Source organism: Sinohyriopsis cumingii, chromosome 19 (assembly GCF_028554795.1).
Source record: "Sinohyriopsis cumingii isolate HCF-2022 chromosome 19, ASM2855479v2, whole genome shotgun sequence".
NCBI classification, from domain to species: domain Eukaryota; kingdom Metazoa; phylum Mollusca; class Bivalvia; order Unionida; family Unionidae; genus Sinohyriopsis; species Sinohyriopsis cumingii.
The window spans coordinates 57269654-57288449 of record NC_142979.1 but is presented as its reverse complement, the minus strand read 5'-3'; the positions used below and the strand labels follow the sequence as shown (position 1 = coordinate 57288449).

At 39.9% G+C, this 18796-nt stretch overlaps 1 protein-coding gene across 3 annotated transcripts in view; it reads left to right on the top strand.

Moving 5' to 3' along the window:
- LOC149775753 (proline-serine-threonine phosphatase-interacting protein 1-like) overlaps positions 1-18796 on the top strand; it is an 87466-nt gene that overhangs the window by 23061 nt on the left and 45609 nt on the right. For all 3 annotated transcript variants that reach the window (XM_089943081.1, XM_089943082.1, XM_089943080.1), the window contains exon 2: positions 3411-3511. In XM_089943081.1, the coding sequence (XP_089799207.1) occupies positions 3411-3511 (101 nt within the window). The remainder of the gene's footprint in view (positions 1-3410; positions 3512-18796) is intronic.

Below are 18796 nucleotides of genomic sequence, written 5' to 3'. Positions count from 1 at the left end.
GACATTCCTCTGAAACAATATACCTATTTTAAAGACAGCTATTCTCTTTGTTCTGCGTCTGGTTAACTCTACGTTCATATATAGAAATGTTCTATTTGAGGACACGATCGTCCGGGGGGGGGGGGGGCTTTATAAAATGAGACTGGGCCTCTCTCAGACTGATTCACTCCCGAAAAACGATTGGATCGATCGATTCTTAAGTTTCCAAAGTCTCTAGGTCACAGAATGAAAGAAGAAAAAGCAAAATCGAAGAAAGAGAGCAGCTTATTTCATCTGTTCGTTATTTTTATTTCATTTCATTGTATCCATGCTAGTGCCTGCATGCAGCTTTATACTCATCTGCGCATGACTATATTTAAACAGTTACGGCCGACATGTACATACATACATACATACATGCATACGTACTTACATACTACATACATAGATGCATGCATGGATACAGACAAACATACATACACACACACATGCATACATACATACATACATACATACATACATAGAAACATACATACATACATGCATACATGCATACATACATACTTACATACATACTACATACTACATACATAGATGCATGCATAGATACACACACAGATAAATGCATAGATATATACATAGATACATACATAGATACATACATACATCTATACATAGATAAATACATACATCGATACATACATACATACATACACACACACATACATACATACATACATACATACACACATACATACAGACATGCATAGATGCATGCATAGATACACACATAGATAAATGCATAGATATATACATAGATACTTACGTACATCGATACATAGATAAATACATACATCGATACATACACATACATACATACATACATACATACATACATACAGAGACACATACATACATAGATGCATGCATGGATACACACAAACATGCATACATACATACATACATACATACATACATACATACATACATACATACATACATACATACATACAAAGAATGGAGAACATTCTGTTCATGTTGGCGCGTTCTAGAACCTCTGTGTTGGGTACTTTGTCCTGCCACTGGATGTGCAGAATGCGCCGCAGACATCTCAGCTGGAAGCTGTTGAGTTTCCTCTCGTGTCTTGCATAGGTGCTCCATGTTTCGCTGCTGTAGAGAAGTGAGCTGAGTACGCAGGCTTGGTAGACACGCAGTTTGGTCTTCTCTGTGAGGTTGGGGTTGTTCCAGACTCTCTGGTTAAATCTGGCCATCACTGCTGCTGCCTTGGCAATCCTGCCGTTCACCTCAGAATCAATGGAGAGTGAGCTGGAGATGTTAGACCCGAGCGAGAGGCGCCTTCGCTGGCTTGGCCATGTCAAAAGAATGGACCCAGGTCGCATTCCCAAGGACCTGTTATATGGGGAGTTAGCAGAAGGTGCACGACCAAATGGACGACCACATCTGCGCTACAAAGATGTTTGCAAGAAGGATATGAAGACGGCAAACATCAGTGTCAACGACTGGGAGAGCTGTGCAAACAACCGTTCCAGCTGGCGCCTAGCTGTAAGGCAGGGAGTTCAAAACGCAGAGGAAGAGAGAAGAATAAAACAAGCTGAAAAGAGCTAGAAAGAAGGATAGACAAAAGCTTATTTTGGAGCTACGCCATCGTCTCCCGTAGACGGACGGATGCCAAGACATACAAAGATTCATACATACATACAAAGATTCATACATACATACATACATACATACATACATACATACATACATACATACATACATACATACATACATTCTGTTTGGTTCCCAATCACTTACTTTTTCGCCAGTTCGAAAAAGTCCTTTTCAAAATCCTTGAAATCTTTTCGTCTTAAGCTAATACTTAACACCTTGCAACATGGTGATGATCAAGACAAGAGTAATGATATATATGGAATTCTTATGGCAATCCCACGTATCACTAGCCTGCTCTTCGCGTGTGTACCATTTACAATAGAAAATCCATTACAAATTTCTCAAAACCAAAGAAGCCTATACAATGTGCAATTGATGCATGCTTATACGTGAATATATGATCGGACATTCGTTTTGTTGAGCGTTCCAAGTGTCTTTTCATATTTTGGTTAAAATATTTAAAAGTTGGCTAATATCTATCTATCTACATATCTATCAATATCTATCTATCCAACCAACTTGTTCAAACTTGATATAAAAAGTAAGTAGTAAATTAACATTAAAAATAAACAATTAAAGGCCAAAGTATTTTTGTCAAATCCGCAAATTTTGTTGTATGACAGCTGTATACAGTGTATATGTTTATGTATACATATGTATGTGTATATGTATGTATGTGTATGTATATGTGTATATATGTGTATGTATGTACATGAATGTGTGTGTATGTATGTGTATATGGATATATGTGTGTATGTATATATGTGTATTGTGTATGTATATGTGTATATATGTATGTATGTGTGTGTGCCTGTTTATGTATTTGTTTTGTATATTTCCTATAGATTTCTATATGGTTTTCTGTATTTATATATCTCGTTTTGTAAATGCATTAGTTGACGATGTATATATATCATGCTAGTGTTCTCGTCTATGATGTGTCTCATAATCTTATGACATGTATAATATGTATCTTAGTAACCTGATATACTCTTTGTTGAAGAGGTAATTAAGTCATTCAGACAGTCAGTCATAGATAAGTGCATGCACGCACGCATACGCGCAAACAAGTATATATATATGCATAAATACATGTGTCATATGAAAAAAACTACATATAGAATTACACTGTTATAAGTTTTCCATTTCATTTTCGTTGCTATCTCGAACTTAATTTTAAGCACATAACACTATAGACGTATTAACTTTTCGAAATATTATCATCATCAAGCAACTGTTAAAAGATCAGTGCCATGCTCAGCCAAATGATTACAGATTTGCATAATTGCAGGTATTGAGATATTTCGTTTTGTCAATACGGTAGCTTACACAGTATTACAATTGTATTACTACTGTATCTTTGTCACTTTTCTGTTCTATTTTATGATATTGTATTATCCTGAATTTGTTTAATCTGATGTAATCTCTTTTGAAGAGGAAATAATGTCAGTCAGTCAGTCAGTCATTCATACATACATACATACATACATAGATGCATGCATAGATACAAACATAGATAAATGCATAGATATATACATAGATAAATACATAGATACATACATGCATGAATACATAGATACATACAAACATCGATACATCCATACATAGTATTTACATCCATATGTATATATGCGGCTGAATGTATGTATCAATTTTTCATGTTTATATATCTTTCTTTATTGTCATAGAAATAAGATTGAGATTTAAAGCAGTTAAATATTGTTTATAAATTACTTTAAAACGGTATCATTTTGTAGGAGGAAGATTTCATAGGCACTCAGGGTTATGAAAGATTATTAAAGCGAATACAGGATGGAAGAAAAGTGTGTAAAGACGTGGAACAGTTTCTAAAACAACGGTATGTTCTTAATTGAATAGACCCAAATGTAAGTACAGAACAATCAACAACTGCGACAATTTCGATTTAGTTTCATATTCTCCATTCATCCATTCGCCCATGTACACAAGACACTATGGACGAGAAGGCCTTAGCACTGAACGCTGACCTTTAACCTCTGTGGAATGTTAAAGTGGGCTTTAATGCTGATTTGTATTCATTGATCGTAACTTTTCATTCTTTTACCAAAACTTCTTATTTGTCCCTACTAACATTTTATTCGTCGGCAGTAGAATTAGGTAGAAAGGTAGGGTAAAAAACCAATTGAGTCCACTTTGGGTCTATTGGCATATACCACTCAGTGCGGAAGATATTTCTGGCAAAACGAAAATGTATTACCATAGTCAGATATTCGTCTCCTGATTCTTTTTGATCATCTAAATTAGAGTGGCCCAAACATAGTCCGCAATTCGTTTCAACGAAAAAGTTCTGATAGGTAACTTGTAATCTAAACTATTACTGTATGAATTATTATTTATCGGTATGTTTCATCCGGTTTGTAAAACAATTTGGATGATGCATGCAAGGATGCATACATACATACATACATACATACATCGGATGCGGGAGGTCGTGGGTTCGATCCCCGGCCAAGTCATGCCAAAGACTTACAAAAATGGCACTAACAGCTTCCTCGCTTGGGGCTCAGCGTTACGAGGTTAGTGTTAAGACTGGTCGGCCTGGTGTCAGGATAATGTGACTGGGTGGGACATCACGCTACATCTCTGCGACATAATGCCCCAATGCTGGACATCACTATAAACTGCCACACTGCAGACATCGTAGCGATATGACTGAAAAATTGTTAAAGCTACGTTAAAAATCCAAATCACACACACACACACACACACACACACACACACACACACACACACACTGTAATGAATATTTAATTTGCATTTTTTTTAAATACTTTTTTTATATTTTTTTATTTCACTATATGCTATTGCAATAAAACATTGTATGGTGTACTGAAACTTGTCCAAAATCAAGTTTATTTTCTATTTGTCCTGAATTATTTATTTTTTGTAATCTGTAAAGAAAAACACTAATACATAATTAAAATATTCTCTATGTGTATTCGTTTAATATTATGATCATTATTAACTGAAGTAAAGATGTTTATTTGGGTCTCGGCCTAGGTTATTGGAATTTCCCTACAATTTACCTGGAATGTACGATATAGTGCAAGTTATATATTATAGTTTTATTAACAGGTCTCTACTTATAGCTAACATTTTATTTTCTAAACATTAAGAATTTTCTAAAAGTTTTTTTTTAAATATTAGGTAGTAGTGGTTTTGTTTTTTAAAAAAATTCTAATTGTGACCTGAGGTCAAGTAGAGGACTATATAATCTTGTCACTGGAAAGGTATTCATTCGTGCTTTAAGATCTAGCAGAAAATAAATTCTTATTGTGTTGTGTCCAGAAGTTCTTTTGGGCTGGAATTCATTTCTTCAAATTATTTTTTTCAGTGATTTTTTTTCTCTGGAAATACAGAGTGCTCATACAAATAATAGTCCGGGACAGAGAAAGTAACTGGGATTTATAATGAATTTAAACTTGGAATTATATTTCTATGTTTCAACAAAAGACGGTTGGTACAACAACACGATACAAGCCATTACAGGCACATCAATACATTCAGCTTTTGGACTTAATTTGGATTTCCACTAAAGTTATTCAGAATTTTTATTATTAGGAATTGTATCTGTAATTCTATGATTATTTGGGGATTAATTGAAATAAATAAACAGTATACCAGTAGGAAGGAGACAGTAGCAGTGTCAAATATAACATTAATTTGACAACTGCAAACCTATGACAGACAAATGCAAGGTTATCCACGACGAATTAGTTATCATCGACGAACGAGATGTTAGTAATAGCAAATAAGAAGTTTCCATACACGAATGAAATCTTAGCAAGAGCAAATAAGAAGTTTTGATGGACGAAGTCAATATTAGCATCGACAGAAAAGAAGCTTGCATCAACGAATGAAATGCAAGCATGGACAAAAATGAAGGCCCCAGAATTACGTTTTGTGGGATGGGGTGGCATGCGAATTTTGTGCTACACCACTGGTGGACAGGCATATAGATGCTTCATGTCACACAAATTGATAATCTTTTATTCTTAAAGTGAAAATACTGTCAACCAACATTTAGGACTATAACTCGAGATACACTTCTGGTCCCAAATTTATTTTATGGATATCAAACAGGATGTGATGTGCGCTGTCTAAGCACGATTTAAGGAAGGCTACAAACAGCTGATACAGGATATGTCACTTTAGGAAATGAATTAAGTACGAACACTACAATTACTCCTCCACTAGCTTTTCGACCTACACTGTTGAACTATTCGATTCAGTTTTGTTGGTACGTCTGTGCTGGCGTGATGTCATTACCGTATCTTGAATATCGTTGGGATGGGGGGGGGGGGGGCGGGGCGTATACAAAAGAGGTCTGTAAAAATGGAGCCCCAGGGCGTTTCCATAGCATTATTTTGGCCATCTGAGAAGAAAAACGTACTTAAGGAACCGTTCCGGATGTTTTGCGCTCATTTGAAGAAGGCGGAGGTAGGGTGCACCTACGCCTGTCTCTCTCAATCTAATCCGCCCCTTGTTGTTAACGTTATTCGTGTATGAAAGTCAAAACTTGGTGTGATATTAACTTTTTTCTAAATATTAAAAGAATACCATCATGTATTTGTGAATTTGTCAATGTCCATAAGCCATCATTTGTTAATTCCCTCGCTCACTAATAAATTCACAAGGTCACTCTATAGGACTCAATGTTCTAATTCAATTCCCGCATTAAACCTATGCAAAAAGCATGATGTTATAAAATGAATAACTTAAAATTTTTGAATGCTCAGAATGAGACCTATATTTCTCACTATAGACATACCCTTGATGACAGCTTCTGCGTTTCAAAAACCATCTGAGCCCCTGCATTTTCTGGATCTACATTTGTATAAACGTGTGTTCTCAATTCCGCAGTAAAGAGTCATGTGATAATTTCAGTAATGAGTTTCTAAACTTAAGTCTTTAAAAGTAAATCCATTAGCAAAATATTGTCTCTGTTTTTTCTCAGTTTCAACTATGATAAACTCTCAAAAGATTACTTCACTAAACTTTTACTTTCATTATCAACCAATGTTGGCCAGGCAAACCCATATATGCTCTATATTATATTGTATCCATTTCTTGACTAGTTCCCATTCTACCATATCATTAGTATCTTGAGTCAAGTATGTGTGTCCAATGTATTCGACTACCTATCACTGCCTCTCTTTATCCTTTTGTATGTTTGTAAATTCTACAGCTGTTTCGCTACCTTCTAGTGTAACTCAATGTACTCTGCATCATGTTAGTGTCAGTGAATAAGACGTTGGTCCTAGTACTTTATGTGGGGGTGTTTATTGTATGTATCATTGATATAATATGCACGTGCATTTTACAAAGGAAAAATCCTGTCCCATTAATCATGGCTTTCTGTCCTAACTGATTGTCATAAATATAAAATAATAGATGTCCTACATATCATCACGAATGACAAAGAGAACCGTTTGCATCAAAAAGAAAGAGAAATTGTGGCTAATATGGAGAGAGAGAGAGAGAACCCACACACTTTTTCCTCGGTAACCTAGTATAATCCAGGGTATTCATGACTCAAGAGTGTACTTAAATTAACTTATATATAAATTGTGATATAGGAAGTTTATAAAAAGAATAGTAAAACTTGTAATTACTGACAAAGCATTTGCAATACGAAAAACTACAGAAGCAATTCAGTAGCTGGCAAACTGTAATATACAGTGGCGCAGAAGGAAAGTAGATCTAAGCACTTGCAAGCAGCCATTTACAGTTTGCATCAATGAAGAATAGAAAATGCATGCATAGAATTATGGCGATATTAACCATCCAAATACAAGAGAAGAGAACGCAAATGTTTATTTGCTGCTTTTAAACATTAAAAAAGATATCCTGCAATATTTAAGAAAATATGCAGAATTAAAGATTGCATTAAATGATGATAAAATCGATATCAGCATCATGCATACAGATTGCAGGGTGATAAAAATAGTATGGTATGAAAAAGGACTAAGTTACGTAATTGATGCGGATATGTACACACGTTTATTTCCGACTAAATTTGATGTACAATGCGAAGATATCGTAAAGGTTTACAAGATCACTCTATAAAGATTCGTGAAAAAAAAGAGACAAAAAGTATGGGAAACAAGCTTTAATTTTAAACAGCACATGGTGACTCGGTTTATGAAGTTGCTCTCTCAATCAAACAAAAAATAGTAACAATTTGTCATCAAGCTGAACATATTTAAATGCTTGAAAGAATTAGAAACACGATTCCAATTTTTTAAATAAAATTTCGCGTTGTAGAGCGATGACCTGCTGGCTTTTTGTTAATACTAAGAGGCTATTTGTCAAGCTCAAAGGATTCTCTGAATTCTTGTACAATTTAAATTTTTTGACATCATAGACTTTGCAGAGTAAAATTATGAATATTATTTAACTATTCAATACATCATTTCTACAGTCATGAAGGTAATATTACTTAGGCATACATCGAATATTTCTAGGAACAAACAAAATAATTATATATATTAAATGAACCTTTGAACAGTTGGTTAACCAGCAGAAAATACCATTCCATTTAAATAAATTACGGAAGTAGTGAAAGGGGTCACCCTACGTACAATGGGAATTAGCATTACAGGGACCCCTGGGTCACTCTACGTACAATGGAAATTTAACATGGCGAAAAATCGTGGGTCACTCTACGTACAAGGGGAATTTAACATGGCAATAAATCGTGGGTCACTCTACGTACAATGGAAATTTAACATGGCAATAAATCGTGGGTCACTCTACGTACAAGGGGAATTTAACATGGGATTTTTTTTTTAAATTTTAAAAAAATTTTTTTAAAAAAGGGGTAGGCAATGGAAAGACTATCTCTTTTCGAGATATATGGCTGGCCCTGAAAAGGGCCTTTGGGTTTTTCTTCTTCTTCTAATTTCTTCTTTTCCTCCACCAAGTTCTTATTTTATCTCCTACACTCTTCTTCTCTTTCTTTTTTTTCTTCTCCTCCTCTTCATTCTTCTTCTCTTCCTCCTCTTCTTTCTTCCTCTTTTCATTTTCTTCTTCTTTTTCAATTTTTTCGTTCCAATTGCGTATTCTTATTCTTTCCTCTTCATCCTCCTTCTCCTCCTTGATCTTTTTCATGACACCACTAATCTTGTCCTTTGCTTTCCTTAAGTTATTAATTTCCATCTTCACACGATGGGGACTATAGGAATAATGGTCTTCAACCAGTCTTAATAGCATCTGTTCCATTATTCCTAAGTTGTCTAAAACGTCTTGCAAGGTTTGTATTTTGTCGATTTGGTTTGACGCCATCTTCTTTTTATTCTTTGCAGAATGGTTTGAACAACGAACACTGTGGGTTCTTATACTTAAAGCGCGGACGTGATGGAAAACATCCCCCTAAAAAACATAAAATTGATCTTACCTAGATCATAACCAAACAACGTGCGGACGTGATGGAAAACATCCCCACTTTTCTCATTTCATATAATCAAACCCAAACTAAACTCTCCACATACTCTAAGAAACAATAAAGAAACCCATAATCTACTATTCACACAAACTTACTTTATTAGTTACTAACACAAACACAAACACACAATCACATACACTTTCACTATTAATAAAGAGTTAGTGTTTATATTCACACTACTCTACCTACACACATTGGCAAATCGATCGTTATTTCTTTTCTAGAGTATTGGGTAGCCCTGAAAAGGGCTGTTTTGTTTGGAACTTCATGGACACCTGGTTAATGGTGGCACCTTCCAGGCCTGGCGCCACATACACATCTTATCCCCCAGTTACTTTTTACCTTTTGGGGGGAGAGAGCAGAGGCAGGATATGTCGCTTCAGAATCCCAATTTTCGCTCTCTGGGATTTTGAAATTTCTTCTCTCCTTTTCCTCCTCCTCTTCTTTGTTTCTTCTTTCCTCTTTATATCTTCTTTCTTCTTCTTCTTCTTTATATCTTCTCTCCTCCTCTTCTTTGTTTCTTCTTTCCTCCTCTCTTATCCTTCCCTCCTCGACAATGGCTTCCGCGGCCAGTTCATTTAATATGCGCCTGGCATATTCCAGATGCACATGAAGCTCCAACAGTTTCTCAAGTCTCGTGTTCATTTTTTGGTGTTGATCAATCAACAAGGGTAGCTGGACTGCCGAACGAGTTTCAATTTATACTGAAAGCGCGGACGTGAAGGAAAACATCCCCCTAATAACATAAAATTCATCTTACCTAGATCATGACCAAAAAAACAACAACGCGCGGACCTAAAAGAAACACTCACTCACTTTTTATGCTACCCATTACTATTTAAAATTTTTTATAAATCACTTCAATAGACTATCCACATACACAAGGCAATCCAATCTAACCCCAAATATACACCTCAAACAGCAAAAAACATCATTTTAATCTACTATCCACACCAGCCTACTTTATCACTTACAAACACACAAACACACAAACACACAAACACATACACTTCCACTATTAATAAAGAGTTAGTGTTTATTTTCACACTACTCTACCTACACACATTGGCAAATCGATCGTTACTTCTTTTCTAGAGTATTGGGGTAGCCCTGAAAAGGGCTGTTTTTTTGTTTGCTATGGCATTCTTTTTTTAGTTTCTAAGAATGCGATGTCCTCTGATTATAGACTTTCTGGCGATAGGTCTGCTTCTTCGGAAAGAGAAGAAGAACTCTTTGGTGTCGATACGACAATCGACAAAGCCTCTGTCAGGTTCAGGTTGCTGCTGTTGTTGCTGTTGTTGCTGCTGTTGCTGCTGTCTCTGAAGTCTGTACTTCTCTGTCCATTCTTCTTTTTCCCTGTTCACTTCTTCTCTGAAGAGCTCTTCTATTAGGTCTTCAGTGATTTTTAGCATTCTCACATTCTCTATTTCTTCTGGCTTTGGTATCAGACTGTGTCTGACCCTATGCAAATTCACGTAGGCTTCGTTGAGCTTAGCTAGTTTGGAGCACATCTTCTTAGGAGGATGAGTCGACAATGGATGGTTAGACTAGAAACAACCCCGGTTCTTAAAGTCAAAGCGCGGACGTGAAGGAAAACATCCCCCACACGGTTTTCGAGCCGCAACGTTTAGTGAGTGTCATGAGAGGGATAGTAAGAAAAAAAGAGCATCAATCCAACATTCTTATAGCTAAACAAACCACAAAGGCATTTTTTTCAAAACACAACATTTTTTATTCAAAAATCACTTAACACTTAACAACAACTCTAACATTTTTTAACAATAATTCAACACTATAACATCAAACAATTTTTTTCAAATCACTAACATTTTTTTCTCAATGTACAATCTACTTTAAACAAGGCTGACAACGTTGTGAATGAAATCGTGATTTCCACTGTTGGAAATCATTAGGCCATTGATGGACACTACGTTTCCTAGCTTGAGACAAAAGATAAGCATAATGGTCACAAAACCATTGATCTACTTTCACATCATTTCTAGCAGAAGAACGAGGATCGAAATGAGTCACTAAATGTTCTAAGGAATAGCCCAGGCTGCGATGATGCAGAAAATACACACAATACTGTCCACACACCAAGGAATCTGTGCCTTGTAATTTCACATTATTGAATCGGGTGATCTGAGCATTTCTTCTCATAAAGTCGATGATATCGTCTTCCAAAGGGGGTAATCCGTACGAATCGAAATATTCCACACATCCTTCTTGAGGAAAGTAGACGGCTACCCAGTGGGTTCCTGGGAGATGACTGTCGTCCGTGTTGATCACGTAAGCTTGATGGTCTTTAGGTTTGCGATGAGGGAGTTCATCTTTAGCACAGACGACAGGATTCCAAGAAGCCGTATACGAACTGTGGTTCAAAAGGTAATGAAGTTCCCAGGTATCCATGTTGTTTTCTTCTTCACAGGTAATAATAAGTTGTCAATTCGATCCTGACTTTTTGCTTGAAAATGTCTGACGAATAAACGGTTATTCGTTCTGTTTCCTCACTCTGATTCAGGAGAGCTTCGATACGATGGATCTCTTGAGTGGTTAATGGTGGACAAGAATGTTCACGCAAGTCTTTATACCACTGGTGCAACACGTCTTTGTCCGAGATGAGACTCCAAGCTTCGTCCAGATACTCGTCCAATTTTTCTTCTTGACTCAACATCAGGCATTTATCGTGTTGAATTTGACTGGGATGATCGTTTTGACATCCATAGCAATTTTTCTTGATCAATTCTGTTATTTTGTCGACCAAGTGTTTGGCAAAACAGGAGACTAAATGGGCTTCTTGTTCTGGCCATCTCGACTTCATCATGATTACTTCTTTTTCCAGGGTCTCCTCACATGTCCAAAGTTTCTCCACTAGGTAAAGAGGGATAACAGTCTTCCATGGCTTCTAGTAATCTAGAATGACTTCTCTCAAACTGTTGATTTCTATCGTATTGTCGAATTCTGCATACAGGATGACGTTCACTGTGTTTTCTGCGCGTAAAGCTTCTGCAAACTGAATTTCCACACGAATCTGGCCAGATTTTATAGGGTGGAAATGTCCCTCGTCGCTGCCTTGGTCAGGAGTGAAATCGAAAGCCCACAAAGCATAGCCTCCTGCATAATCGTCGTACGTAATGCCGTGACTGGTGTTGGTTCCTAACTGTCCCGTGGCTTCGTACAGGGACAAGTACGATCTCAAGTAATTCTTCTCGGGCTCAAATTTAGGCTCGAAAGGTCGGGTACACAAGGTCTTGCCGTCGCGACTGACTTCAATCTTGGACACTTTGTAATGTTGAAACTCAAAAGGATTTTCGTGGTAGGCTCCGTTGAAGGCTGAATTCTTGACGATACCAACAATCAAACGTTTGGGTAACTGTCCTTGGAACAGATGATCTTGGATCATGGATCGCTGTCCAGCAGGAATGGTGAACGTTTTCACTTCCACACGTCGGATCGGATACTTGGCGGTTGTTCTGCTCAACGTCTGACTGATGTCGTTACCTACTTTAGGTAACACTTCTACACGACGCACGTAGAGTCTGGCTTCTTGGATGATGGTTTTGTAAGTGGCATCACGAGCAGCCATCAAATGGAAAGCGGCACTACTGCGATTCAGTCTCAGGCGGACATCCACCCCGTTCAGCAAATACTTTTCTTGTAACCACATGTCCAAATGCAAGCGATCCATCAGTTCTAAACTACGACTTCCAGCAATTTTCGCTCGTCGATCTACAAATCCCTTTGAATGTGAAGCATCCGCAGCAAGTACAATAGTGTTGAACTTAGTCGCTGGGTCAGGTTTCCATACCACGCAAGCATCTAGATGACTGTCCTTGGCGTTTTTTCCATACGTCAAGAGATTCTCCAGGTACGCTCGGTAAGGGTAAGTATCCATGCTGCTGCTGACTAGTTTGTTATTCAAGTACAAGTCCACTTCGCTAAACAAGGAATGCATGAAATTGTTGACGGGAACTACTGCATCATCATCGCCTAGGATATCGTTGGGTGGTTCGATCACTTTCACTTTTAAGTATAGGTAACTGCTATTCAGATCGATGTAATCTTCGGGCTGTCCTTTGATTTCGAACTCGATGGGAGCAGAATCGGTCAAAGAGGAGACCGGGTGAAATTCCACCCACTGGGATTCTTGCATCGTCATCATGGTAGGGGGCATGGCAAACAGATCCAGTTCCGTCTTGGAACAAGCGCAAGACTCTCGGTGCATCATTTTTTGTTGCTGTGTTTCAATAATCGAAAACGTCTAAGTCTCGAACGGTTCTTCTTTTCTTGGCCTTTCTAGCTTGAAGTCTGGTGAAAGGGTGTTTTCTTCGTCGTCTCTTTCTACCTTGTCCTTGCTGAATGCCTGATTCGGTAGCGTGCAGGGCATTTATAGGTGTGTCTCGTCGGCCTAAAATGTCTTTGCCCGTTTGCAGCAAGACATTTTTGCCTGCCCTCATGAATGCTTCTTTAGGGTTTTGTTTGTCGATGATGACATTTTGGAGAAATTCTTTGCCTTGCGTCAGTGCCGCATCTTTCAAGGCGTGCAATCCGCGTGTCACCATCGGTTTCAACACCGGGGCCACCGAACGAAAGGCCGATTTCAGCATGTCTCCTAAACCGTGTCCTCGCTGTCGAGCAACCCCTCGGTACACTGGATACATGACTTACTTACGAATCGTGAGAGAACCGTTTTCGAAAATGGAGTTTCACCGTGACTTTTCCTTTGGTGAATGGAATATTTTGTCCCAAATCTCCTTTTATAGTAACGTTGACCGTGTCCAAATACGACTTGCTGACAGGCAAATAGTGAGGATGTACAAATTCGCGGTGGACGTGATAAGTGTTTCCACCTTCCTCGTCAGCGTTCGCGGCAGAATCCACTTTGAAAGGAATGACACGCAGTAACGGTACAGAGGTGTGTCCCACCACGTTGTACTCCACCACATCGGAGTACACGAACATCAAATTCAGTCCTTGGTTCAGTTCTACCGGGGCACGAAATAACTTGCTAAAAGACTCGTTGTCGTAAACGATGGGTGATTCGTTTTTCTTCATCATGGCCATTCTCATGTCCATGTCTCCGCCCAACATGTCAAACAATTCAGGACAAAATAAAATGGACAGGATTTTACTCCCGTCAAATTTCATCAAGAAGCGACGAGCTGTTTTGTGGTATTCCATGGTGACACTTTTTTTGACACTTTCCAAAGCTTTCAGAAACACGACATTAAACCTGGAGGTAATGGTGCTCACCAAATGTTGACCACTAAAATAATACCCTGGGGGAATGAACAAGTGATAGGTGGTGTACTTTTGATTTTTTGTGCCAGGGGTTTTCTTATCATATTTGCTATATATATCCATCCACTGTTGCAATTGTTCGTCATGAACTTCCACATCAAATTTATTTTGATTGGGAAGGACATTGAGGACTTGGGTCGGGTGAATCATTTCTACTAAAGCCACTTCCCAATGGGCTTCGTGATCTAAGGGGATGGCTTGAGGTAATTTGGCCGTGTAACAGCACAACGTGTTGTGGGGAAACACCTCCATGGAACTGTCACTGGGTAAGGTTAAGTAAAATTGGTTTTCGTGACTCATAATTCCAGAGTTCTGTGGCTGTCCGAGGGGTTAGTGGACGTCAGAGGCGTGTCTCCGCCCAAAATGGGGTTCTGATTGTGGTTGGACTGGTGACTGACACTGGCACTGGACACAACGTTCCCGTTCGAGGAGAATTTCAGGGAGAGATTAGGAAGCAGGTAACCGATGCAACTGCTCAATAAAATGGTCCACAATTGTTTGTCTCCTTGTTGCAAACTCAAATTGGCAATGGCTGCCCCGATGACACAATACACCACGAAGATTTGGCAGAAAAAGACGATTTGCGTTTTAGGCACACGTTCTCCACACCACACCCACAAGGGTTGTTTTTGTAAATCTTGCACAGAAGAACTAGGGGAAGAAGGAGTGGTCGACGTAGCTGCGTCTGCTGAGTGAAAGGGCATGATGGTCACTTCTTCTTTTTATAGTCGATGACTTGCGAAGCGTCGATCCAAGAATCGAAACTGGGTGGATATCCTTTCCAACGTACTTTGACTTCTTTGACACGTCGTTTGCCCACTTTACGGGTTCTGCGCTCGAGAATGCTTTCGATGTCGTACACGTCGTCTTCTTTTTTGGTGACACGTTGTAACTCGGGCAAATAAAACGTTCCTTTGAGTACTTCTCCGTTCATGTCTTCCAATTTATAGACGGCAGGATGACGGCCATGCACTCGTCCAGTGACGCGAAACAATTCGGTCGTCCAGTTAGGTAAGTAACCTTTGTCGAAAGTGCGTTTGGTTTTGCCAATGCGCACCCAATCTCCTACGGTCAACTCTCCACTTTTCTTGGGGACAGCCCTCGTCGGGGACGTACCGAACAGACGCTCAAACACCAGCACTTCGTTGTCGGGAGTCACGTCTTGCGGGGCACGTCCGATGCTTCGATGGTAAGATTGGTTGTACGCTTGCACCAGGTGCGGTAAGATGTCGATGTACTTCAGAGTGTGGTGATGCGTAAAATATTTCCACATGCGTTCTTTCAAAGTGCGTTGAAAACGTTCCACGATGCTGGCTTTGGTTTCGGGATTCTCGGTGGTAAAAAAATGAATGTCACGTTTCTTTAATTCTTTTTGGAAAGCTTGGTTCAGAAATTCGGTGCCTTTGTCCGTTTGCCATCGAAGAGGGTGACGACCGCTTTGTTTCAACACCCGTTGCAGGGCTTGCACTAACTCGCTGCTCGATTTGGAAGTCAAGGGCACGACCCAGGCAAATTTGGAAAAGACGTCGATGACACAAAACAAATATTTGTAGCCACGATTGTAGCTGGCCAAATGAGAGACATCGGCTAAATCGGCTTGCCATTGATGATCGATGCCTTCCACTCGGGTGCGACTTCTGGCAAACTTGCGTCGAATGGGTTTGTGTAAAGTGTAGGTAGCTTGTTCTTGTAACCATCGTTGCACTTGAGGTAAACGGAGACTTTTCAGTCGAGTTTTGGCAGCACGATACAATTTTTGAACTCCTGCGTAACCTGCAGGATGTGAGGGATCGTAGTAAATGCTGGCTAAGACTTTTTCCATTTTTTATTTTGTGTTGGCGTGTTAATAAGTCACCCACTCTTCGGTGATGCTACTTTGGGTGGGTCGAAAGGGTGGTTTGGAAACGGATTTACGTGTCCGATGGGCTACGGGAGTAGAAGTCGAAGGTAGTGGTGGTGGTGGTGGTGGTGGCAATGGAATGGCTTTGGTCTTCTTTTCTTTTTTCGCTTCTGGTTTCCCTTCTTTCTTTTTCACTTCTGTCGAAGGAGGCGTGGACATCATCTTTTTAACCCAAGCTTTCATTTCTTCTCGTTGGGGTGTAGGGGACGGGGTCAACAAGGATGCTGCAATCTTACTCGAAATGGGAGCTGCTGACGGTGTTTGAAACACTTCGCGCATCTCTTCTTCCTCAGGTCTTTGTGGGGTAGCATCTCTGGTGACCCTTGGGGATGGTAGTGGTGGTAATGATGATGATGATGGTGCTGGACTTTTCATCAAGGTCTTAAAATCTTTTAGAGTGAGTAAAGCTGTTTCGTCTAAAGCTTTCTGGTGAAAGAGTTGCAGTCGTTGCAAGAGTTGACCGCACTTTTGCGATTTTTCTGTTTCGGACAAATCTTGGCGATCCATCAAGGACTGCAATTCGTGTTGTAACTGGGACATCTCGCTCAAATTGGGATTGGGAGGTAAATGCGGGGTGCGTTGTTCTTGCCACCGATGGTATTCCATCCATCGTTTGTAAGGCACTAAAGCTAGTTTTCGTCCTTCCATTGGGTTGTCAGGGGTCGATTCTGAGATCTTGGGACTTTCGAAGGCCTTTTTATCTTGCTCCCATCAGTCCTCCCAACATGGTTCCCAAGACTCCTTTCAGTATGGGGCCTAACAAGAGAGGCAAAATGCCTCCACGTTGAACCAACATCTTCTTTTTTTGACGAATGGGAATTTTCTTTTGAACCATTTGGCGAAGAACGTGACGATGTTTGCCTAAGCATTGTTTCTGGTGTTTGGACAAAGGGATCGTGCCTTTCAAAACGTTCAAACAACATTCGCACACGGTATCGATGACCTCTTTGGAGGCCGTTTGAATGAGTTTTTTTCGTAGGGGTGGAGAAGCTTTGGACAGGACAGATAACAGGTCCCCATGTTTGGCTAAACGTGGTGGCAGTCCTTTCCTTTTCTTTCCTTGGGGTTTTCTGGAGGGTGACATCTTTGAGTCTTTAGGAGCACCAAAAGAACACTGATACCCTACTTGGTCACAGGCCTTTTTTATACTGGAACGCGTCGCCACTGATTGTCTTTACGGCGTATCAACTTCATGACAGGCATGACACGTCGTGCAGGGGTACGTAACGGACTAAATCGAGTCAGTTCTTGCTTGGACAAATCCAGTAAACTTTGTAACATGCCCGATCTTTCATGGACTTTGATTTTGGGAGAAGGTAATTTGTGAGCAGCAGCCACTGCCGCTAAATTGGAAGGTCCTGCCACTGGGGAAGTTCTTTTGGGGGTCATCAACGGAGAAGTTCTTGGTGTGATCAACGTCTCCAAGTACTCTTCAGTTCCTGGTGACATCAACGGAGAAGTGGATAAACGTGAGGCTGTCGGAGACACAGTCACCGCTGTGGCAGGTCGTGGTTTGCGAGTGTAAGGCTGCGTCCTGGCCGCAGTGCCTCTCTTGCGACTAGTTTTCTTCTGTGGACTTTTCTTTTTCTGAGGACTTTTTCTGTTTCTTTTTCTGGGGGCTTCTTTTCTTTTTTCGGGGTGGTATCTGGTAAGAGGAGGGTCCCGCCACTGGAGAAGTTCTTCTCTTTGGGGACCTGGTCTTTTTCTTCTTGGGGCTTCGTTGAACTTTTGTCTTAGGGATAACTTTGGGGGCATTAGGATCCCATCTTAAGAGTGAGCGAATGATGACCCCTCCTAGAGTACCGCTCCCTCCAGGTTTCAAAATGATTTGTTGTTTGGTTTGAGTGTCGATGCGGGGATCGGCCAGTTGGACCAAAGCGACTTTGTTTCGATCGAAAAAGCGTTTGGTTTGATGAGGAATCTGAATGATTCCTTGGAGTAATTGACGTGCCGTCACCGTAAACCATCGTAAGACTTCTTTGAGACTAGCTTCTAAGACACGAGCTCGTGTTTGTGGATCTTTTTCTCGACTGATGCCATACAAGGCACGAATCAATTTGACGGGAAGATGCGACTGAAGGGATGTCATGTTCGCACTGAGTGTGAGACAGACGAAAAAGGGTCTGAGGTTTTTATAGATTTTTTGATGGGGAGTGAAATGAAGTCGAGGACGGAGACGTGTACAGGACAGGCCCTCCGTCTTGGCACCAGTGGTGAAACAAGTGGGTACGAAATCGCAAATCCTCGGGGGTGGTAGGTTTCAAATCGACGAGTAAATAGGCGTGTGGCGTTTGAGTGGCATCGTCGTACGCCTGAGTCAGCCAAGGTGTTCCTAACTGTTTGGCTAAGACTTGCACTTGCGATTTATCTCGAGGGCTTTTAAACAAGACCACGTAATGTGCATTGAGACTGATGGTGCGATGGGCTTTACTTTGTTGAAACAAATTTTGGGTGAT